Raw genomic sequence first — 23,745 nt, 5'->3', positions numbered from 1 at the left:
TAACCATCTAAGTAATGTTTATAGGTGGTTTATAAACCAATTGTTAATCGTTTACAAAGTATTACAAACATATGTTGCAACTATACAATAACCATCTAAGTAATGTTTATAGATGGTTTATAAACCAAATATTACCCATTTACAAAGTGCCACTGATACACATTTTAATCTTTATAGATGTCCTACAACCAACATTTAAACCTTATATAAACATTTAATAAATAGTCCATTAATAATTAATAAACATTATTAATCATAATTTAATTTCTTGTTAATGGTAAATTAACTATTAACTTACATAAATAAACTACCTATTTGCCAAATATAAGTTATGGTTAAACATTAATAACTTATCTATTTACCATTTATAATTGGTCTACATGCTGTTTATAAATGATGATTAAACATTAGTAAACGATCTGTTTACCATTTATAAATGGTCTATTTACCATTTATAAACAATGGTTATTGTAAAGTGTTAGACAACTATTTCAAACGTCCTTCATTCGTGACATCAAAGTCAATGATTCAAGTTCTGAGTGAAGATCAATCAGGTTCAGTTGTGGATCAAAGATCTAAGATCTACAACAGTAACAGTCAGTGAACTGACCCCAGACTCTCCAGTCTACAGTCTGGACTCTCCAGAAAACCACTCAGATCCTTCATTCCTGAATCCTGCAGGTAGTAGTTGTGGCTCAGGTCCAGGTGTCTCAGGTGGGAGGGGTTGGACTTCAGAGCTGAGCCCAGAGAAGAACAGCTGATCGCTGACAAACTACAGCTCCTCAATCTGAATAAAGAATAAAAGCAGTGAGTTGAGGACAAAGCTCCTTGTTGACAGCATTCATTGTCTCATCATCTGTTCAGAGCTGAAGAAGCTTCAGGTCCAGAGGCTGTAGACACAGTCACAGTGGCTCAGAAGAAACTGTCCACTGTCTGAAGCTGACCTCTGACCCCTCACTGACAGTGGAGTCATGTGACCAGAGGTTGCTTCACAGACATTGTGGACAGGAAGTAAACTCCTTTAATGTCATGTGACCATGAGCTGAAGCTTCCTTCCTGTGGAGCCCAGTGTTGATGTTCATGAGCCTCAGTGTCTCCACAGTGGGATCATCAAACCAACACTGTTCTCTGAGCTACAGGACTTTAACCTGACCTCTCACACTGGGAAGCTGCTTTGACCTTTGACCCTGAACCAAGCAAAGAGGGAAAACTCAGATCTACATCACATCTGCTCAGCTTCAGCTACAGTGGCTGATCCGGCTGTTCTGTTAGCAGCTTAATCTGAGAGCATCTCATCATCATCATCATCATCATCATCATCACCATCATCATCATCATCATCATCATCATCATCACACTGACCTCTGTGTGACCTCTGACCAATGGCGCCGGAATGGGGGGGGGGGCCAAGGGGCCATTGGCCCCCCCACTTTCCGCCCCTGCCCTTCTCTACCGGTCACTGATTACCATAGGCCGCTATCCCGGTTTCAATAATTCCCCCGGTCCCACCCACATCAAATGAAATAAACCAGTAAAACATAGAATAATCTTTCATTTTAAATCAAATCCTACTCTGCCTGTAATACCGCTCAGTAAATAGTCCCAATTCAAGTCTCTCTGGCCACGTGAATGCACAGCTGAGCGGAGCTTCTCCAGCTTCCGTCGTCCTCCCTCCGCTTATTAATGTCCGAGCAGTGTCACCTTCACCTTCGTCACCTTCTCATCCTGTAGGCTGCATCCACAAACACTGTGGACCTAGTGCACCATCTCAGAAAGTGCAACTTCTGCTCTGCCGGTGAGCGAAGGGAAGTTTACTTTGAAAAAATGTGAGGAAAAGATGAATTAACCTGATTAGGATGTGTTAATAGCCTAGTTCAGCTTTGGTGATATACCTTTAGTTATTATCAATTCCAGGTGTTTTACAGTTGTTACAGTTGTTTCACCTGGAGATGACGTCGCCTACACACCCACAGACAGGTGATGAACCGGACTACAGCGGCGAGAGATTTATGACGTTACGTAATTCAATAATCAATATTAACGAGGGCGAGTATGGTGTCTGCTTATTTCCAACATGTCACTGTCTGTTTACAAAATCAACATCTAGTTTATTCATCCTAAAGTTTGTGAAGTGTGTGTGGAGCGGTCAAGCGGACCTGCTGACAGATGTGCAGCTGATGTGACAGACATCTCTTAACCGCCACCAGCTGATCCTCCCTCACTCACGTCCTGAGGACGGGACAAAGTCTCCTGGATATTAGTTTTTCTTTTCCTTTATTCATTTCTAACTGGTTCGTTTTTGCCAGTAAAAACCATAACTTGTGAGAAAAAGAAGAGACGCGCGAAAATGGAAACATTGTAACTCCTGTGACCACAGCTGGCCCGAGTGGTCTATAACAGCTGTCTTCATGAAGTGAGTCACGGACTGGAGAAAAAGTTATTTAGCTACATAAAGTCCAAACGTCTGTCTTAGCAGGCGTTGGCCTTAAACATTGTTATTGTTATTAAAACATGAATGACAAGAATAAGAGGTGAAAAGTAGCCGCTGCAGACTGATGCGCCACAGACCTGAGTGCTCATAAACTGTTACTTCGGCTTTTACAAAGGCTGATTTTCTGCTTGATCCATGATGGTAAATTTACCTACAGAAAAACTAAATACATGGTAAAAGTAACATTACTAATATTTTAGAGATCTCAAATTCACAAATGATGTTTTCTATTATTAAAATTCTGATTAAAAATTGGGTCAGGTCGGACCACGGGCTTTTTTTTTTTTTTGCCGTGGTCCAGCCGAGAGACTGCTCGTGAGTCCGGCAGCATCATGTCCAGGCTTCAACACCTGGATCGGACCGGGTCAGGTCTTTGAGAACCTAGTAGTTTATAGAAACTACTCAAACGGGCTTTAAGAGGTGTATTCATATTTTATTTGCTCAAACCTGCAGGCAGACCAGCACAGGAGACCGGAGTAGCTTTTTTTTTTTTTTTTGAGAAGTTACGGTATGACGGTCTGGGACGCTAGCGGGGGAGGGGGTTACGCATTATGCTGGTACGCATCACGGCCGGACGCTATGACTATTGCACCGACAGTGAGTACTTAAATCTAAGTCCCGTGACAACCCAACCTCCATGGCCCCCCCACCTCTAAAATGAATCCGGCGCCGCTGTCTCTGACCCTTCACCTTCTACCAGCTGCAGTAATATGGAGTCACTATCAGTTGCTGCTTCAAACTTAACTTCACACATTTGAACTGAACACAGACAAAAGTCCACCAGGTCAAGTCAGTGAACTCACCCCAGAGTCTCCAGTCGACAGTTTGGACTCTCCAGTCCAGCACTCAGAACCTTCACTGATGAACCACCCAGGTAGTTGTCACGCAGGTCCAGTCGTGTCAGGTGGGAGGGGTTGGACTTCAGAGCTGAAGCCACGATTTCACACTCACTCACTGAGAGTTTACAATGAACAAGTCTGTGAAGAGAGAAAATATCAAATGTGTCAGAATCAAATCAGATGAAAGCTGCAGTAAAAACACAGTTGATGAATCTGATGACAGGACGTGATGATGTGATGAACATCTGAGCTTCAGCTCATCTTCTCTGACTGAGTTTGACAGGACACAATGATCCTCATCACTCTCACAGGATGGACGGGACCCTGAAGCAAAGCCTGCTCACTCTATATTATCCCTTACCTAATGTTTTCAAAAACTCTGTTTATGTGAACTATTGATCTAAACTACAGATCAATAATTATATTGATCATGTCTGGACTCACCGAGCCTTCCTGCAGTTCCTCACAGCTGGGATCAGTCTCTGTTGTCCCTGAGCTGATGTGTTGTACTTCTCCAGGTCCAACTCGTCCAGAACCTGCTCTGACATCTGCAGCATGTAGGCCAGAGCTGAACACTGGATATCAGAGAGTTTCTTTGATCTGTTCTCTGACTTGAGGAACTGTTGGATCTGCTGATGAACCGACTGGTCCTTCATCTCCGTCAGACAGTGGAAGATGTTGATGCTTCTGTCAGGAGAGATGTAATCAGTCTTCATCTCCTTCAGGTTGTTGATGGTTCTCTGGATGGTTTCTGGACTGTTGTCTGTCTGACCCAGCAGACCTCCTAACAGCCTCTGGTTGGACTCCAGAGAGAGGCCATGAAGGAAGCGAACAAACAGGTCCAGGTGACCATTTCTACTTTTGAGGGATTTTTGCATGGCATTCTGCAGGCAGACATCCAGGGTTAAATCTCTGCCATTATCAGGAAATTGTCCTCCTCCTCCTCCTCCTCCTCCTTCTTCTTCTTCTTCTTCTTCTTCTTCTTCTTCTTCTTCTTCTTCTTCTTCTTCTTCTTCTTCTTCTGAAGACAAGCCACAGTTGATGAAACAGTTTAAAACATAGAATGCAGCCAGAAACTCCTGAACACTCAGATGAACAAAGCAGTAGACTGTTTTCTGGAAGATCACACTCTCTTTTTTGAAGATCTCAGTACAGAGTCCTGAGTTCACCGAGGCCTCTGTGACATCCAGACCACACTGCTCCAGGTCTTCTTGGTAGAACATGATATTTCCTTCTACCAGCTGTTCAAACGCCAGCTTCCCCAGCTTCAGGAGATCTTCCCTGTCGGCCTCCGTCAGCTCCTGTGGACTCGTCTCATGTCCTTCACCGTACTTGTTCTTCTTCCTCTTTGTCTGGACCAGCAGGAAGTGTGAGAACAGGTCAGTCGTGGTCTTGGGCAGCTCTCCTCTCTGGTCTGTGGTCAACATGTGCTCCAGAACTGTAGCACTGATCCAGCAGAAGACCGGGACTTGACACATGATGTGGAGGGTCCTGGACGTCTTGATGTGTGAGATGATTCTTCTGGACAGATCTTCATCACTGGACCTCCTCCTGAAGTACTCCTCCATCTGGGCGTCAGTGAAGCCTCGGACCTCTGTTACCCTGTCAACACATGTAGGAGGGATCTGATTGGCTGCTGCAGGTCTGGAGGTGATCCAGACCAGAGCCGAGGGAAGCAGATTCCCCTGGATGAGGTTTGTCAGCAGCACGTTGACTGATGACGTCTGTGTGACATCAGACACAACCTCCCTGTTGTTGAAGTCCAGTGACAGTCGGCTTTCATCCAGGCCGTCAAAGATGAAGAGAAGTTTACAGACAGCCAGCTGCTCTGCTGTGACCTTCTGTAATGTTGGATGGAAAACATGGAGCAGCCTGAGAAGACTCAACCGCTGATCTCTGATCAGGTTCAGCTCCCTGAACGAAAGCAGAACCAGCAGACTGACATCTTGGTTCTCCAAGCCCTCGGCCCAGTCCAGAGTGAACTTCTGCACCGAGACGGTTTTTCCAACGCCAGCGACGCCGTTGGTCAGAACCACTCTGATGGGTCTCTGGTGGACAGGTGAGACCGTAGAGACGTCCTCTCTCTGTTGGACAGGTGAGACTATAGAGACGTCTTCTCTCTGTTGGACAGGTGAGACCGTAGAGACATCATGCATAGATTTAGAGAACTTGTGTCTCATTTTGACAAAAAAGTTGTCAAAGACTTTGTCCCTCTGTTGGACAGGTGAGACTGTAGAGACGTCCTCTTTCTGTTGGAGATGCAAATATTTAGAGAACTTGTGTCTCATTTCGACAAAAAAGTTGTCAAAGACTTTGTCCCTCTGTTGGACAGGTGAGACTGTAGAGACGTCCTCTCTCTGTTGGACAGGTGAGACCGTAGAGATGTCCTCTCTCTGTTGGACAGGTAAGTCTTTAAAGATGTCATTGCACTTGATTGTAGTGTCATGGAGGGTCTTCTTCTTGGACGTTGTCTCCAGCTGTCTCACCTCATGTTGGGTATTAACCTCTTCACTCTGTCCCTCTGTGATGTAGAGCTCAGTGTAGATCCTGTTGAGGAGGGTTCCACTTCCTGTTCCCTCAGTTCCTTCAGTCACTCGTTCACATCTGCTCCTCAGACTGATCTTATGTTGATCTAAAACCTCCTGCAGACCACCATCTGCTGAGAGACAAGAGACAGAGTCAGACTGAAGACAGAGAGTCTGATAATCTGATCAGATTATTTTCATCAGCTACAGAAAAACTACAGACAACAAAGAGAAGGTTTGAATCATCATCTTAAATGTCAGTGCTGTGTGATGGAACAATGACTCTGGAGAAAACAACAGGTCCTGCTTTCACAAATGACCACATCAGCAGACAGATGTTCAGTCTCACTTTGTCCACAGCTGCTCTGATTGGCTGTCTGCAGCTCACCTCTGGTTCTGGGTCTTTGTCCACACTGGGGACAGGAGGGGGGTCCTGAAGAACCAGACTGGTCCCAGTCTGAGGTGAAGCACTGTCTGCAGAACCAGTGTTGACAGCTGGTGGAGACTGGATCCTTCAGGACGTCCTGACAGAGACCACAGCAGGACAGCTGCTGGTCCACAGAGACACCACTCCTCTTCCTCCTGTCAAGACATTTCTGGATCAACAATATGTCACATGCCCATATGTGCTCTGATTGGTTAACCTCCTTGAGGGGGCGGGGTTTCAGTAAGCAGAGGAGCAGAGAGAGAGAAAGTAGAGGAAGACGAGTGTAGAGAGACAAGCTGAATGAAGACCTGGTCCTGAACTCGTCTGGTTTCTGTCTCTGTTTATCTGTTGACCTCAAATCTGGACTCGGCCGGGGCCAACCTCCGTCATCATCACGGGGGAGAAAATGAGCCAAGTAACTTATCGGCACACTTTTAGAGGTGTACCGCTGGCTGGTTAAATTCTTTGGTAACACTTTACTTGAGGGGTTAGTGCATAACTCATTCACCGTTTATAAGGTGTTCGTAATACATACATGACAACAGCAACTTCATAAGGCATTCATACATCGGGTTACCTTGTTATGTCATTCGGGTTTATAGGGTTAGGGTAATCTGAATGACACTTAACTCATTGAGTGCCGCGCTCCTTTCCAAAGTTTTAGTCAAGTGTACCGGCAATTTAGACCATTTTTGACGATTTTTGTAGAGCCACAGTGTATTCTATATTATTGCCACCAACACATACTGTGGCTCAATTGAAAGGTTTAACTTAATGCGTCAAGTGGCCACAAACCGTTTGTTTCTACGAAAGGTGCTCTGTTTGTGCCTGTCGCTCTTCTGACATTCGCATTTCTGGATCAAAGGGCTTGTATAAGATAAATATATACAACAATTGTTGTTCTATTCACAAAACCACCATCGGGGGCGGGGGGGGGCGCCACTAAACAACAATAACACAGACGCACCGTGCCGTGTCACAGCTTCTCACCGCGGAACGTGAGGGTCAGTCGGCCAACGCGGCTCGGGAAGACCGGTCCCGCCGGTGGTCGCGGTCCTTCTGTGGTACGGGTCGGTGATGCCGGTCTGCTTTGGCCCAGTGACCATCAGATTTTACCGCGGGAGGACTTTGGGGAGGACACGGTGTTGCTCCAGATGAAGACCGGGCGGGACAGTCGGCTGAGAGCTTCCTGTTTCTGCTCCGAGCAGCTCGAGCAGCTGGAGCAGCAGCGCAGGTGAGAGCAGAGCAGCTGCTGCATCTGCGCTGCAGAACTCCGTTTGCAGAAGCCCAGTTATGATAAAAAACTTCCAGATCATGGGCTGTCATGTGACTTTGATCGTCATCTATTTCAGTTCTCCTCGTCGTAGAGTCCCCAAATTTACATATAATGTGTATTAAAGTGTCTATTTTCATAATTTAAAAAAAAAGCAAAAAACGAAAAATCTCGTTTTTGGCACTCAACGCATGGGAACGAAAAACGAGAAATTACGTGGTTGGCACTCAATGAGTTAATAACAACGTTATGACATTGACATAATGTTTATGACACATTCATGACTGTGACATCTTAAGGCCCATTTATGCTCAACGTTAAATACGCATACAGACGGAGTCTTTCATCCGTACTCTGCGTTCATTTCGTCCGTTTTTCGTCCGTTTCCACAAAGCTTACAGATACGCACCAAACGGAGCATTAACACCGGAAACCGTGGGGGCGGTGTTGCTATCATTACCCGATACGTAGCCTGGATCCAGTGTGAGCCAGAAGAAGAAGAAGACGCGATGGCTGAACTTTTCGAGGAGAAACTGTGCGAGTTGGTGAGGAACTACCACCGCCTCTTACAACGAAATTTTCTTCTTTTATTCATGATGTACATTATCAAGATCTCCTCCATAGTCGCCATGTTTGTTGTCATAAACATTTGACTCTGAGCTGCCCCCTGGTGGATGTATTGGTTAACATCCATGCCAACGTAAAGGAAGCATGAAAGTATGTGGGCAGTGACGGTAACAACCTTTGAAACGGACGCATACAATTTCGTCCGTACGTGGAGCATAAATGAGCCTTTAGGGTTTAAGGTTAGGTGAAGTCAGAATCAACACAAGATCTCCCCCTAGCTGACCAACGTCAGCCTAGGTTTGGGGAAGACCAGGGCAAGGTACGGGCCAACGGAGGTTAGTCCCATGTCCCCTCCTACGCACTATCATGACCATGTAAGATGTAAAAGAGATAAGAAAAAGAGACAGCAGAGAGGGGGAGGTGGGAAGGGAGACGGGAGAAGGCGCCCGGTCCAGCGTGGCATCGTCCAGCCGCTGTCCATCCAGTGGTTGCCCCCCCGAGGTGGTTAGGGTTAGGGTTGGGGTTAGGGTTAGTCACTCTATGTCACTCTGTCATAAGAGTGACATGACACTCTTATGACAGTGTCATGTCACTCTTATGATGATACCTTCAAGTAAAGTGTTACTAATTCTTTTTAGGAGATTGATGTTGGTCTCATTGATGAAATTTAACAACTGTGGCAGTCGCATTAGTTTGTTTGAATGAAAAGTGAGGAGGACTGCCTCTGGGCTACATACTAAAATCACCACATTTAAGTAGCCTAAATAAATAAATGTTTTACAATGAACCGATCAGTCTACAATAAATTTTATTTTGTTAATAGCATGGTTACTGTACACGGAAAAGATTATTACCACTTTATGACTTAAAATTGGTCGGTATTTCATCAACTTAGCTCAGGAGTTTTTTGCTGTGCACTTCAGCCATACAAACAGACATGGTAGGCGTATTCTCGCGCAGAGGGAGCCGTCCTCACTCCCATCGTTACGTCACCACAGGCATTGAGTCTGAAGAGCCTCTATGAGCGCCGTTTTACCAGTGGGTCAGCTGCAGAGTCGATGCAGGACCCGTTTGCTTTCCTCGTTCTTGGTAGGCTCAGGGAGGGATTCTTGGTAGGCTCAGGGAGGACCAGTTTATATATGTAGAGACCAGAAAAAACGTGTTTTTCATAATGTGGGACCTTAAACCAATGAGCTCCTCATCCAGACGGTGCTGTGTGGCTCTAATCAACCTGTGTTGGAGCTCTGATCCAGTGTGAGGAGACTGAAGCTGACAACAGAAGCTTCAGCAGCTCCACCTGAGCTTCACTACATGTTGTGGAGAAGCTCAGACAGTCACAGACAGGAAACAGGAAACACTGATCACTCCTGTCTGGTTCCTGACTTTTCAAAATAAAAGTCTGTGTGTATCAGCTGCTTTAAACTCTACTGTGACTTCAGTTTAAAGGCTCAGACGTGTGGATCATTAAAGTGTTGGTGCAGCAACGTTCACACTGACTGAGGCTGACGACACAGGAACATGAGGACGCTGTGCTTCATCAGTCTGATGGACAGAGTGTGTGTGCATGTTTCTGTCTCTGAGGTTTGTTGTGAACCTTCAGAATCTGATGGATCTGGTTCCTGGTTTCTCTCTGTTTCCTTCACATGAGTCTAATGACTGAATCATCTTCAGCTCAGTTTACAGTAGAAACCTCCTCTTACCGTGACTCTGAAGGTCCAGGTCCAGGTTCAGGACTAAACCACGGAGGACTATCTCTGGACCAGTCATTCTTCATGGACAGACAGATGGATCCTGGAGACTCTGCTCTCAGTCTGTGGTTCTGACCTCTGCAAACACAAACATGTTTTTATTCACATCACATTGATGACTGATCAGTTCTCTTAACTGTGAATATTTGATTTCATCACTTCCTGAATAAAAGTTTCAGAGTGGTGATCGATGTCTGCAGCTGATCCATATCTACCACTATCACTGACATGACAGCAATAAAGTTCACAGTGTAGAACAAACACCTGAATAATTAAGTTCAGGAGAGACGGTCTTAGTTCTCAGGGTTTATCACAGCAGCTTTCTGATATTTGGTCAAGACTAAATATTTGCTCTGTCCTGCTCTTCCTCTACGCCGTCTGTCTTTTTCTGGACTCCACTGATTCCTACTGAAGAAGCTTTTCTTTAGAAACACAGCAGCACAGAGACATAGAGTTACATTTACAAGGAGGTTCAGAGATTCCCTCCAACAGCTGCTCACTATAAAACCATTTCCTCTCTGTCCAACACAGACCTTTAATCAGAGACATCTGGACATCACTGTCAGGTTCATCAGCTGATAAGAAGTTCTGTCTCTACAGGAAGTGACCTCAACTGCAACAGTTCAATCAGTTCACAGCTTGGTACCAGGTATCTTACTTTGTGTCTGATGGTCCGGGTCCAGGTCCAGGTCCAGGATTGAATAGTGGAGGTTGTCCCATGGACCAGTCACTCCTCACAGACCAGCAGGGGGGTCCAGGTCCAGATTCAGGACTGAATCCTGGACGATGTCCCATGGACCGGTCACTCCTCACAGACCAGCAGGGGGGTTCAGGTCCAGGTCCAGGTCCAGGATTGAATAGTGGAGGATGTCCCATGGACCGGTCACTCCTCACAGACCAGCAGCGGGGTCCAGGTGCAGATTCAGGACTGAATCCTGGACGATGTCCCATGGACCGGTCACTCCACACAGACCAGCAGGGGAGTCCAGGTCCAGTTTCAGGACTGAATCCTGGACGATGTCCCATGGACCGGTCACTCCTCACAGACCAGCAGGGGGGTTCAGGTCCAGGTCCAGGTCCAGGATTGAATAGTGGAGGATGTCCCATGGACCGGTCACTCCTCACAGACCAGCAGGGGGGTCCAGGTGCAGATTCAGGACTGAATCCTGGACGATGTCCCATGGACCGGTCACTCCTCACAGACCAGCAGGGGGGTCCAGGTTCAGGTCCAGGTCCAGGTTCAGGACTGAAGTCAATAAGGTCATCTTTGGACCAGTCACTCCTCATGGACAGACAGATGGATCCTGGAGACTCTCCTCTCAGTCTGTAGTTCTGACCTCTGCAAACACAAACATGTTTTCATTCACATCACATTGATCACTGATCAGTTCTCTGATCACAGATGCATTGTGGGAAGTCTCCAGTGACGTCAGTGTTCAGCACCACACACTGTAGTGAAGGATGGAAGCAACACAGCAGCATCATAGACAACAGTGTAGAGTCAGTCATCAGTGTCCAGCTGCTGAACATCTGTCTCACATCAGCTCTACACAGGATCACACACACACACACACACACACACACACACACACACACACACACACACACACACACACACACACACACACACACACACACACACACACACACACACACACACACACACATAAGAACCAGGAAGTAATTTCCTGCTCAGTGACATCACACACAGGTTCAGGTTTTTATCAGGTCTCTTACTGTGAGTCTGAAGGTCCAGGTCCAGAACTGAAGTCAATAAGGTCATCTTTGGACCAGTCACTCTTCATGGACAGACAGATGGATCCTGGAGACTTTGATCTGTCCTCCTGTTTCTCCTCATTAACACTCATCTTCAGGACTTCAGTCAGTCTGAGAGGGAAACCAGTAACACACACACACACACACACACACACACACACACACACACACACACACACAATAGTACTTTGACATTAAATCCATGTTTATCCAGTCACCGTGACCTTTGACCTTTGATGTTTGTTGTGAGTTTGAAGAAGTTGTGTGGAGGTGAATCTGAGACAATGTGCTGACGTATGTACGGACTACGTCTGACTCTTCTTCCCTCCACAGTCCACACAGACAAACTGACTCTCACACTCTGAACAACAACAACAACAACAACAACAACAACAATAATAATAATAATAATAATGTTGTGTCGACACTCACTCGTCTCAGACTTCAGTTTCTCTCCTTCTGCTCCGTTCACTCTAAAATGGCGTCTGAACATCTTCACCTTCACTTCCTGACTCTACCTTTACAGGAAACCACAAAAGCCTCCCTCTGTCACCATGAACTTTAAACTGAACACGAGTCTGACACCATGAATAAACAGTGAGCTGAGATCCAGCTGTGGTAGAAGAGCTGCTGAGAGATTTAAAGACACTCCACTACAAGTTACAGCTCAGTCTGTTCTCTGTCTTATTCATCACACATGTTGTCATCAATTTTATATGAACTAAGTGTTGTAACTTAAACTTATAATGGAATAGTACATTTATTAAAAAAAAAAAAAAAAAGATATATATATATATATAATATGTTATGTATATACAGTATATTGCAACAGCAAATAAAGTAATTGCAACAGCAAATAAAGTAACAAATAGATACGTTTCTTTACCAGGCAAGGCAAGGCAAGGCAATTATTTGTATAGCCCGTTTTTACAAACAGTTTGTCTCAAAGGGCTTTACATGGCATCGTAACAACATCCTCTGTCCTTAGACCCTCACATCGACTGTGGAAAAACTCCATGGAAAACCCTTTTAACAGGGAAAAATTGGAGAAACCTCAGGGTGAGCAACAGAGGAGGGATCCCTCACCCAGGACGGACAGACGTGCAATAGATGTTGTTACAGACAAGACAGTTTACAGTTTATGTCACAGAATGTGCGAAATATGGAAATGTTAGCAGGAGTTGATGAAGGCAGCCTCCGGTGAGGGGGGGGGGGGGGGGGGGGGGGGGGGGGGGGAGGACTGGGTGGCAGACTGGTCCATGGGAAGGGTGGGGAGGCCGGTCTAACAGCAGGGGAAGGGGTGGGAGGGGGGGTGATGCAGGCGGCGGCTGGTGCAGAGAGATGGAGCTCCGGTGGATCTGCGGAAACACAGAGAGAGTGCGAGACACCAAGGCCAAACTACAAAGTACAACAGAAAATGACAGTTCAAAAATATACTGAGGAGAGGAGAGGAGGGGAGAGGAGAGGAGAGGAGAGGAGAGGAGAGGAGAGGAGAGGAGAGGAGAGGAGAGGGCTCTGTGTAACCAGCTGTGTCCCCCAGCAGTCTAAGGCCCAATTCCGATTCTATTTTTCATCCCTACCCCTACCCCTAGCCCTACCCCTAGCCCTTACCCTTGCCCTTGAAACGGAGCTGGAAGACCAGGGCAAGGTACGGGCCAACGGAGGTTAGTCCCATGTCCCCTCCTACGCACTATCATGACCATGTAAGATGTAAAAGAGATAAGAAAAAGAGACAGCAGAGAGGGGGAGGTGGGAAGGGAGACGGGAGAAGGCGCCCGGTCCAGCGTGGCATCGTCCAGCCGCTGTCCATCCAGTGGTTGCCCCCCCGAGGTGGTTAGGGTTAGTCACTCTATGTCACTCTGTCATAAGAGTGACATGACACTCTTATGACAGTGTCATGTCACTCTTATGATGATACCTTCAAGTAAAGTGTTACTAATTCTTTCTAGGAGATTGATGTTGGTCTCATTGATGAAATTTAACAACTGTGGCAGTCGCATTAGTTTGTTTGAATGAAAAGTGAGGAGGACTGCCTCTGGGCTACATACTAAAATCACCACATTTAAGTAGCCTAAATAAATAAATGTTTTACAATGAACCGATCACTCTACAATAAATTTTATTTTGTTAATAGCATGGTTACTGTACACGGAAAAGATTATTACCACTTTATGACTTAAAATTGGTCGGTATTTCATCAACTTAGCTCAGGAGTTTTTTGCTGTGCACTTCAGCCATACAAACAGACATGGTAGGCGTATCTACGTGGCGGTAAACCTTTAAAACCCTGCGGGTAAGTTAATTAGCGGTCGTCTTTTCTACCGGGACGAGGTCGGGAGGTTGGCCGGCTGACGAGCTCTCCGGACAAGGTGGTGTCTCCGTGACGAGCCGCTGATCTGCTCCACAGGTGGAGGCTCCACCGTGGAGCTTCACTTCTCCGAAAAACATCGGAGCAAACGTCTAAACAGCCTCATGTGGATAAACCGACCGCACATTGGGGATCTAAACAGCTACTTTCTCGCATGAAAAAATATTAAAACTTAACAAAATGGCGTAATAACAGCGCTACAGTGAGAAATAAATCAGCTGCCGGTTGCCGCAAGATGCATTCTGGGAAACTTGCCATAGCCCTCGGTCCGTAGTGTGCCCCTGAAAAATCTCCGTTTCGAGGGCGAGATAGCCCTACCCCTTCCCCCTAACCCTCGTCTGAACCAGAATTGGGACACCCCTACCACTTCACGTGAACGCGCAAAACGAAGGGTTAGGGCCAAGGGCTAGGGCTAAGGGGAGAATCGGAATTCGGCCTAAGTCTATAGCAGCATAGCTATAAAATGGTTCAGAGCTACCTGAACCAGCCCTAACTAAAAGCTCTGTCTTAAAGGAAGGTCTTAAGTCTAGAGTTTGAAGACTGTTTCAATTAATTTCCTATGGGTAAAAAAAATAAGAAAAAGTTAAATAATTTAAAAAGTACAAATAGTTGAAAAGAGAAAAGTCATAGCAATAATGTCCTGGAAAAAAACACGAGTTTTGATATATGAATTGTTGAAATAGCACAAAGTATGAAGGACTAGAGGACAATAAAGAAAATGGCCGAACAGAATAACAAACTAATGATTTTTGCCCACCCCGCTGAAAATGTCCCCGATTTTCATTTCAGAAATTTTGTCACCTTAGCGAACAGCAGCTAACAGATGCTAACACTTTATGTTTCTGTTCCTGTTTCTCATGAACAGTTGTGACTCCTGAGCTGAAGAGTTCTCTGGTCAAAGTGTTGGGTCTGCTGAAGGACGCTGCAGAGAGCTTCTCCAAGGTACCTGAGCCCCGCCCCTTTTCATGTTTCTACATGAGTCCCGCCCCTTTTCTGTTTCTACCTGAACTCCGCCCCCTTTTCATGTTTCTACATGAGCTCTGCCCCTTTTCTGTTTCTACATGAGCTCTGCCCCTTTTCTGTTTCTACATGAGCTCTGCCCCTTTTCTGAGCTGCGCCCCCTTTTCATGTTTCTATATGAGCACTGCCCCCTTTATTGTTTTTACCTGTGAGATGATTTTAGACCTGAACCTCCACAACCTCTCAAGTCATCCAGAGTGAGTAGGATTATAACTACAAACTCTATTCCAACTTTATTTATAGGCTCTTTCATTTCAGATTCAGACAGAATTACTTTATTTATTGCCGGAGGAAAGTTTTTCTTTGTTACAAACCCCTGAATTAATTAAAATTGGGTTAGGATTTTTAACTAAGATTAATTTAAAGACAAGACAGTCACAGATCTCAAAGTATCAATATGTTCAAGAACACACACAAATGCAACAATAAATGAAAAGGACAATCACAAAAGAGCAAGACATGAAAACGATCAAATCTGAGATTTTTGGGGGCCAGTACTACTGGTACTCCTGCTTCGATATGGTTCAAAAACTTGGGGCTTCAACATTTTAACCGTTTGACAATCAATCAGTAACTTTAATTATTGATCACATACTCAGTGCAGCTCTGCAGTAAACTCTGGATAAACTCAGCGTGAATCAATAGAAACACTGTGTTTCCTGCAGCGTTGTGTGGATCAGACCTGTAGAAACGACGTCAAACCACAAACAGAAACAAGTTCACATCATAAACTCCTGTGTCTCTTCAGTCTGACACAATCTACCTGTGTGTGTGTGTTTGTGTTTCAAGGACTCGTGTGTGCGCCAGGCGACTCGCTGCGTCTGCACAGCGAAGCTCGTTTCTCTTCAGCTCCACTTCCTGAACCAGGGCTCGGACCTGCGTGTCATCAACCTGCGCCCGGCGGAGCTGCTGAGCACGGTGTCCGAGCTGCCACGCTGCTTCCAGGTGTTCGTGGTGGCGGAGGCGTACGGCTACAGCCCCGACTGGGCCCACATCCTGCACCGGCGCGTCATCCTGAAGGGAGACTTCCTGTACCTGGACGAGTTCAAACGCCACCGACCGCTGACCGCCGGCCTGTTGGAGGACGTCTTCAAGAAGTGAGACTCTCTCTCGGAGCAGGTTGCAGACGGCACAGCTGTGTCTCGGCCGCCGGCTCCGCCCCCTCTCACCTGCAGTGTTGTGCAAGTTACTGAAAAATAGTAACTAGTTACAGTTACTAGTTACTATACCAAAACGTAATGCGTTACAGAGAAAGTAACTTTTTCGTTACTTTAAAACGTTTTTTTTTTATTTTTACAATGCTCCCACTAGGTTGATTGAATAGGCTTTATGCACAGCTACTTCAGGTTCAGGTTACTTTATTGATACCCAAGGGTAAACTAGTTTTGCTGTTGAGAGTTAAACAAGCAACAGAAAACAAACAATCAAATCAGAAACAGGACATTTAAAAAGAACACATACACATAAAACAAGAGACAGCTTGGGCTCGACAGAAAGCGCTGCAGTTCATGAAATAAATATAAAAAGTAAAAAACATGAAACTAAAAACACATAATTAAAATACTTTAAAAAAAGAAGAATTAAAAACACCAAGAGCAAAATTTCCTACAACTTAAACCAGTTCCTTTATTTCCTGTCTTACATTATTGGACAAACTGATTAATCCAGGTGTGTCTGTGACTCTGACCTCAGTAATGGTCAGACACACATGGATTCAGGAGCAGTGGAGCAGTGGAGCTGTGGAGCTGTGCATAAAGCCTTTTCCCCTCTATCTGTCATTTCTGCGTGTTTTTATCTGTAAATTTTTACCATCATCATCATCATGCTGCATGATGTCAGCAAGTACAGCAGCATGAACTTACAGAACTGCAAAAAACATCTTGAGGATACGTCTTAACCGAGTTACATTCAAGAACCTGTTTTCAGTGACGGAAAGTAAATTCATTTTTTTCCGATCGATCAGCTGTGTTAATAACGCCGTTATACTCTAACGCCGTTATTACCAACACTGCTCACCTGTGTGTGTGTGTGTCTGTGTGTGTGTGTGTGTGTGTGTGTGTGTGTGTGTGTCTGTGTGTGTGTGTGTGTGGTTTCAGGCTCGACGGCGCCCCCAGCAGCGCCACCACCAACGTGAAGCGGCTGCTGACGCACTGTGACGACGCGTACGGCCGCTACAGACTGGCCTATCAGCAGAACCTGTATGATGTCACCAAGACGCTGCTGCAGGACGCCAACACCTCCAACTACCTGAACGACAGACTGGCCAGCTGATCCATGACTGTTCCCTCTTCACTGACTGTTGGACTCTTCACCGACTGTTCACCGACTATTCACTGACTCTTCAATGACTGTTCACCGATTGTTCACCGACTGTTCACCGACTCTTTGACTGTTCACCAACTGTTCACTGACTCTTCACTGACTGTTTACTGTTTACCGACTGTTCACTCTTCGCAGACTGTTTGAGTTTTTGCCGACTGTTCACCGACTGTTCATTCTTCGCCGACTGTTAATGACTCCTTACCGACCCTTCACTGACTCTTCACTCTTCACCGACTGTTTGACTTTTTGGCCGACTATTCACCGACTGTCCACTGACTGTTTACCGACTTTTTGCCGACTGTCCATTGACTATTCTCTGACTGTTCGCCAATTGTTCTCTGACTGTTTAGCGACTGTTCACTTTTCACCGACTGTTTTTCGACTGTTCGCTCTTCGCAGATTGACTTTTTGCCGACTGTTCACTGACTGTTTACGGACTGTTCCACGACTACTCTCTGACTGTTTACCAACTGTTTGCCAACCGTTTGCTGACTGTTCACCAACTATTCACTGATTGTTCACTGTCTTTGACTGTTCACCAGCTCTGAACTGACTGTTCATTGACTTTTCAGTAACTCTTTACCGACTTTTTGCCAACTGTTCAATGACTGTTTGACTGTTCATCGACTTTTCCCCGACTGTTTGACTGTTCAGTAACTATTCACTGACTGGTCACTAAATGAGTATACAAAAGTAATTTATATAAAAAAGGTACCAAACACCTTCTGTGGAGATTAATAATCAATAAATAATGATTGATCCATCAGACTGTGATGTCGCTCTCACTGAATCAGTTTTTTATTGATAAATTAAAGACTGTTAACTGTGTGAAAATTTAGACTCAATCGTATTCTTTATGCTGCATTCACGTGGAATCAGGCAGACGGACGACAGCCGCTGCACATAACGGGATAAACAACTGGTCGGCTCAAGGCAAAACAATGTGCACGTGACAATATGTTGTCATGGCGATGTCGTAGTGATTACCTCACCAATGGTTTACCGCCTTTCTCTCATTGACTAAAGTGACATCCGGTTTGTTTGCCGACTGCCTGACTGCACCTGAAGGCAGCATCAGTGTACTTCCTGCAGATGCAGTATCAGAGTAAAAGTACTTCATATAAGGTATCCTTTAGTTACGGTACCAAAGGAAAAGTACTCCTTGTACTTACAGCAACACAGTAAATATACTTAATGTATTTACAGCACAACAATAAAAGTAGTTTCTGTAGACAGTATCAGAGTAAAAGTATTTTCAGAATCACAGTAATTGTACTTCACAAAGTATAATTTATTTACAGTACCACAGTAAAAGTAGTCCCTGTACTTACAGTAAAACAGTAAAAATTAGGGCCCGACCGATATGGATTTTTTGGGGCCGATGCCGATTACGATTATTAGGGGGGGAAAATCCGATAACCGATTAATCGGCCGATTATTTTTTTTAATATAAAGTTTTACAATTTTATTAATTTAAGTAATATATCTAGGGCTACATAAATGATATAATATATAAAGTAGGGTGGCCAAAATTTCCTTGGTCAATTGGTTGCAGGAAAAAACAACAACATTTGGAGCCCTGTCTTGTCAAAATTAAGTCAAAATCAATATGACTGAACTGTGAAAGGCTGTAGGCTTTTAATTTGAAGGGCCAGATACAGGAAGTCATGACTTTTTTGTTGTTTTTACACGGCACGGCGGTCTCTCTCTCTCGCTCTCTCTCTTTTTTTATTAGCGACTTTTTCCAATGTTGTTCCAGACGTTTTGTTGACTCCGACGTGGAAGCACGTAGCCTATCACCGCTGTTTTCAACCATTAGCGGGTGCTGCCGCGAGCCCCGGTCCCACAGCGCTCACAGGCGGTCAGTCTCACGGAGCAGAGACATGATAGTCCCGCTGCAGTCAGAGACCCGCACCGCCGCCCCTCCGCCCCTCCTCCCCCCGTGTTACAGCCTCAGTCAGCTCAGTCACTCACCCACCTCATCTAGGTACTGTGTTTATTGGTGATAAACGGGCATACTGCCTGTAATTAGTCTACGGTAAAACCCGACCGGCTTGTTGAATCTCGGACCCAACACGGCCGGAGTCACGAGCATTAATTAATTCACCCGACCGCGGTAAAAAAGAAAAGAAAAGGAAAGCATGTCCTGCTCAGTCAAAGTGGATAGTGGAGAGAGAGGATGCGCCCTCTACAGGATAAATAGCCTAATGTCGGGATCTTTTTAAATGGGGGAACATTTTCAAAGTAAAACCAAGTCTTATTCCCTGCATTTTATTTCTGAAAATATCGGTGACAATCAGCGCGTTTTGGCCGATTACCGATTATTCTCAAATGGGCTATAATTGGCCAATTTAAAGCAGAAGTAAGCGATCCGGTCGTTTTGGCTAATGCTGCGTTCCAGGCAGGCTTTTGAAATCGTAAATTACAGCTTCAAGTCACAACTTACGACTTTGTAGCGTTCCAGGCAACCCACTCGTGTTTTTCCGACCTGTTTTACCTGTGAAAGTCACTATAACGGCCACTCGTAACTTCTGACCCGTGAACTCGTACCAGATCGAACTGGTACGACTTCACAGGTCGGAAAAACACGAGTTACAGGCTGCCTTGAACGCACCATAACAGTCCTCGTCCCTACGTCGCCACATTCACGGCGTCCCTTGGCTGCACACACAGCCCTGCATGCCGTTCTCTCTCCTCATTGGATAAAAACTGTAGGATACGATAAATGTTTTCTCCTCGGCTCAGAGCAGAGCAGAGGGACTGAGAGACCCGTGTTTCAGTCCAAACACTCTATAGAAGTGATTGCTGTCGGAAGATATAACTATTTAAGACTTAGATTAACACAAATATATCACTTACTTCTGCTTTAATCGGCTCGCCGATAAATCGGTCGGGCCCTAGTAAAAATAACTCATGTATTTACAGTACAACAAGAAGAGTAGTTTCCATAGATACAGCATCACAGTAAAAGTACTTCTTACAAGGTATCACAGTGAATACTATAATATAGGAGCCTGTGCATATTCTCATTTGTCCAGGTCATAGTATCTCAAAGGAATTTTAAATCGAAAGCAACTGGACTTGGTTATTTGTCTAGGAAAATAATATAGGAGCAGAGTCAAAGTTTCTATAATGACAGTATCACAGTAAAGGTATTTGGTTTGGAGTTAAAGGAGTAAAAGTACTTCCTGTACTTGAGTGACAGGTGAAGCTCATTGTTCCTGTTTGACTCAACACCTTTACCTGTGACTGGATCACTGATGATTGACACATTGAAGCTGCTGCAGCGTTTTCTGAGTCTGTGATGTCATAGATGATGTCATGTGTGATGTCACATCCTGACAGGTTCACCTGCTGCACTTTACACTTTATTTCACTCCCACAGTCTCATCAGCTGTGGAAACAGCTACAGATCAGACTCACTGCAGAGTCTCCAGTCGAAAGTCTGGACTCTTCACAAGATCATGAAGCTGCTGCAGAGCTGAAGAGCTCAGGATGTAGTCTCCTCCACTCAGGTCCAGGCGTCTCAGGTGGGAGGGGTTGGACTTCAGAGCTGAGACCAGAGAAGAACAGCTGATCTCTGACAACCTGCAGCTGCTCAATCTGAATAAAGAATAAAAGAAGGAGATGAAATGAAGAGCGCACGGGCCACGCACGCACACACACGCACACACACACACACACACACACACACACACACAGCTGAAGTGATCAGATCATTGATTATTGATCAGACTGAGTGAAATGAGCTGAAAGTGAAGAGTCATTGTCAGTGTGAGAGAAGAACAAGTGGAAACATGACAACAACTATTTCAAACGTCCTTCATTCATGACATCAAAGTCAATGATTCAAGTTCTGAGTGAAGATCAATCAGGTTCAGTTGTGGATCAAAGATCTAAGATCTACAACAGTAACAGTCAGTGAACTGACCTCAGAGTCTCCAGTCTACAGTCTGGACTCTCCAGAAAACCACTCAGATGCTTCACTCCTGAATCTTGCAGCTCGTTCCAGCTCAGGTCCAGTTCTCTCAGGTGGGAGGGGTTGGACTTCAGAGCTAAGACCAGAGAAGAACAGCTGATCTCTGATAAACTGCAGCGCACCAATCTGAATAAAGAATAAAAGCAGTGAGTTGAGGACAAAGCTCCTTGTTGACAGCGTTCAGTGTCTCATCATCTGTTCAGAGCTGAAGAAGCTTCAGAAAGAACAAGTTTAGAAAATCAAAGTCCAACAGCTGAAGCAACAGGAAGCAGGTTAAACAGTCACATAGAGAGAAAACAGCTCATTAATATTCATGAGAAGCTGCTGCTGCTTCAACACTTATTACGGGATGTTGGCTTTGAATGTTTCACACACACACACACACACACACACACACACACACACACACACACACACACACACACACACACACACACACACACACACACACACACACACACACACACACACACACACACACACACACACATCTGAAGTGATCAGATAATTGATTATTGATCAGACTGAGTGAAATGAGCTGAAAGTGAAGAGTCATTGTCAGTGTGAGAGAAGAACAACTGGAAACATGAGACAACAACTATTTCAAACGTCCTTCATTCATGACATCAAAGTCAATGATTCAAGTTCTGAGTGAAGATCAATCAGGTTCAGTTGTGGATCAAAGATCTCAGATCTACAACAGTGACAACAGTGTCAACACAACTTTCACATCACATTCATCTGAGCACAGAAATAAAACAGAGTCTGACCCCAGTGCCCCCAGTCTACAGTCTGGACTCTCCAGAAAACCACTCAGATGCTTCACTCCTGAATCCTTCAGGCTGTAGTTGTCACCCAGGTCCAGGAGTCTCAGGTGGGAGGGGTTGGACTTCAGAGCTGAGACCAGAGAAGAACAGTTGATCTCTGCCAAACTGCAGTTCCACAATCTGAATAAAGAATAAAAGCAGTGAGTTGAGGACAAAGCTCCTTGTTGACAGCGTTCAGTGTCTCATCATCTGTTCAGAGCTGAAGAAGCTTCAGAAAGAACAAGTTTAGAAAATCAAAGTCCAACAGCTGAAGCAACAGGAAGCAGGTTAAACAGTCACATAGAGAGAAAACAGCTCATTAATATTCATGAGAAGCTGCTGCTGCTTCAACACAGACGCAGTGACTCCGCCTCTTCACCTGTCAGCTCCACCTGTGGCTCCATCCAGACAAACTCATGTTGTACAACCATAACAGCTGATGTCAGGACGGCATGGATTGCGGGGAAAAAGTATTGCACTTGGATCTGTGTAAACCATTGTGCATGAATCGGTTTGTTGTGAGGTTTTTGTGTGATGAGCTGTCTGAGGTGCCGACCCCCCACAGCCCTGGTCTTGGTCTGTGAGCGCCTGCGTACCCTGTCCTACAGCCTCAGTGTGGATCAGTAGAATATCAGCCTCATGTCTGCAGCTCAGTATCAACACAACCTTCACATCACATTCATCTGAGCACAGAAATAAAACAGAGTCTGACCTCAGAGTCTCCAGTCTACAGTCTGGACTCTCCAGAAAACCACTCAGATCCTTCACTCCTGAATCCTGCAGGTTGTTGAAGCTCAGGTCAAGTTCTCTCAGGTGGGAGGGGTTGGACTTCAGAGCTGAGACCAGAGAAGAACAGCTGATCTCTGACAAACTGCAGCTCCACAATCTGAATAAATAATAAAAGAAGAAGATGAAATGATTGATGATTGATCAGATGTGTCCTGATCAATGATCAGTGTGTAAATGAGTAGAGGGACTTTGTCCTTGTGTTGTTGAGGATCATCGTCATGTGGCCTTCTACACACATCATCCACATCCACATCAATATCTGATCAATACCTGTTGGACTAAACACTGACTACAACTCTCTGATTCAGGACTCAACTGGATCAAAGGTTAAAGGTCCAGACCTGATCCAGGACTACACACACACACACACACACACACACACACACACACACACTGCTCCTCCTTCCTGATTATTGATCAGACTGAGTGAAATGAGCTGAAAGTGAAGAGTCATTGTCAGTGTGAGAGAAGAACAAGTGGAAACATGAGACAACAACTATTTCAAACGTCCTTCATTCATGACATCAAAGTCAATGATTCAAGTTCTGAGTGAAGATCAATCAGGTTCAGTTGTGGATCAAAGATCTCAGATCTACAACAGTAACAGTCAGTGAACTGACCTCAGAGTCTCCAGTCTACAGTCTGGACTCTCCAGAAAACCACTCAGACCCTTCACTCCTGAATCCTGCAGCTTGTTGTTCTTGCTCAGGTCCAGGTGTCTCAGGTGGGAGGGGTTGGACTTCAGAGCTGAGCCCAGAGAAGAACAGCTGATCTCTGACAAACTGCAGCTCTCCAATCTGAATGAAGAATAAAAG

General features: G+C 45.2%; 3 protein-coding genes across 4 annotated transcripts in view; 1 reads left to right on the top strand and 2 right to left on the bottom strand.

Annotated features, from left to right (window-relative positions):
* LOC310987529 (uncharacterized protein) overlaps positions 1-23,745 on the bottom strand; it is a 300,910-nt gene that overhangs the window by 218,452 nt on the left and 58,713 nt on the right. Inside the window, exons 12-13 of the mRNA XM_083973836.1 lie at positions 23,551-23,727; positions 22,854-23,027 (exon numbers count right to left, since the gene is read on the bottom strand). Coding sequence (XP_083829962.1) covers positions 22,854-23,027; positions 23,551-23,727 — 351 coding nt within the window. The remainder of the gene's footprint in view (positions 1-22,853; positions 23,028-23,550; positions 23,728-23,745) is intronic.
* LOC310987593 (spatacsin-like) overlaps positions 1-23,745 on the top strand; it is a 59,421-nt gene that overhangs the window by 10,454 nt on the left and 25,222 nt on the right. Inside the window, exons 4-6 of one of the 2 annotated variants that reach the window (XM_083973920.1) lie at positions 14,880-14,956; positions 15,824-16,131; positions 17,131-17,370. In XM_083973920.1, the coding sequence (XP_083830046.1) occupies positions 14,880-14,956; positions 15,824-16,131; positions 17,131-17,305 (560 nt within the window). In that variant the 3' untranslated portion in view covers positions 17,306-17,370. Of the gene's footprint in view, positions 1-14,879; positions 14,957-15,823; positions 16,132-17,130; positions 17,371-23,745 lie in introns of those variants that run through there. The other variant, XM_083973921.1, reaches the window with a different exon arrangement.
* Positions 861-12,102, bottom strand: LOC310987250 (protein NLRC3-like; the record flags this gene model as incomplete). The annotated part of the gene is made up of 8 exons (XM_083973439.1): positions 12,079-12,102; positions 11,608-11,757; positions 9,823-9,948; positions 6,244-6,437; positions 5,724-5,986; positions 4,367-5,378; positions 3,345-3,418; positions 861-890 (listed from the first exon to the last, which is right to left on the bottom strand). The coding sequence occupies exons 2-8, from the start codon at positions 11,736-11,738 to the stop codon at positions 861-863; spliced, it is 1,830 nt and encodes a 609-aa protein (XP_083829565.1). The 5' UTR covers positions 11,739-11,757; positions 12,079-12,102.

This window comes from Trachurus trachurus (assembly GCF_905171665.1).
Source record: "Trachurus trachurus genome assembly, chromosome: 6".
NCBI lineage: Eukaryota > Metazoa > Chordata > Actinopteri > Carangiformes > Carangidae > Trachurus > Trachurus trachurus.
Note: the sequence above shows the minus strand (reverse complement) of the source record. Positions and strands in the feature narration are given on the sequence as shown.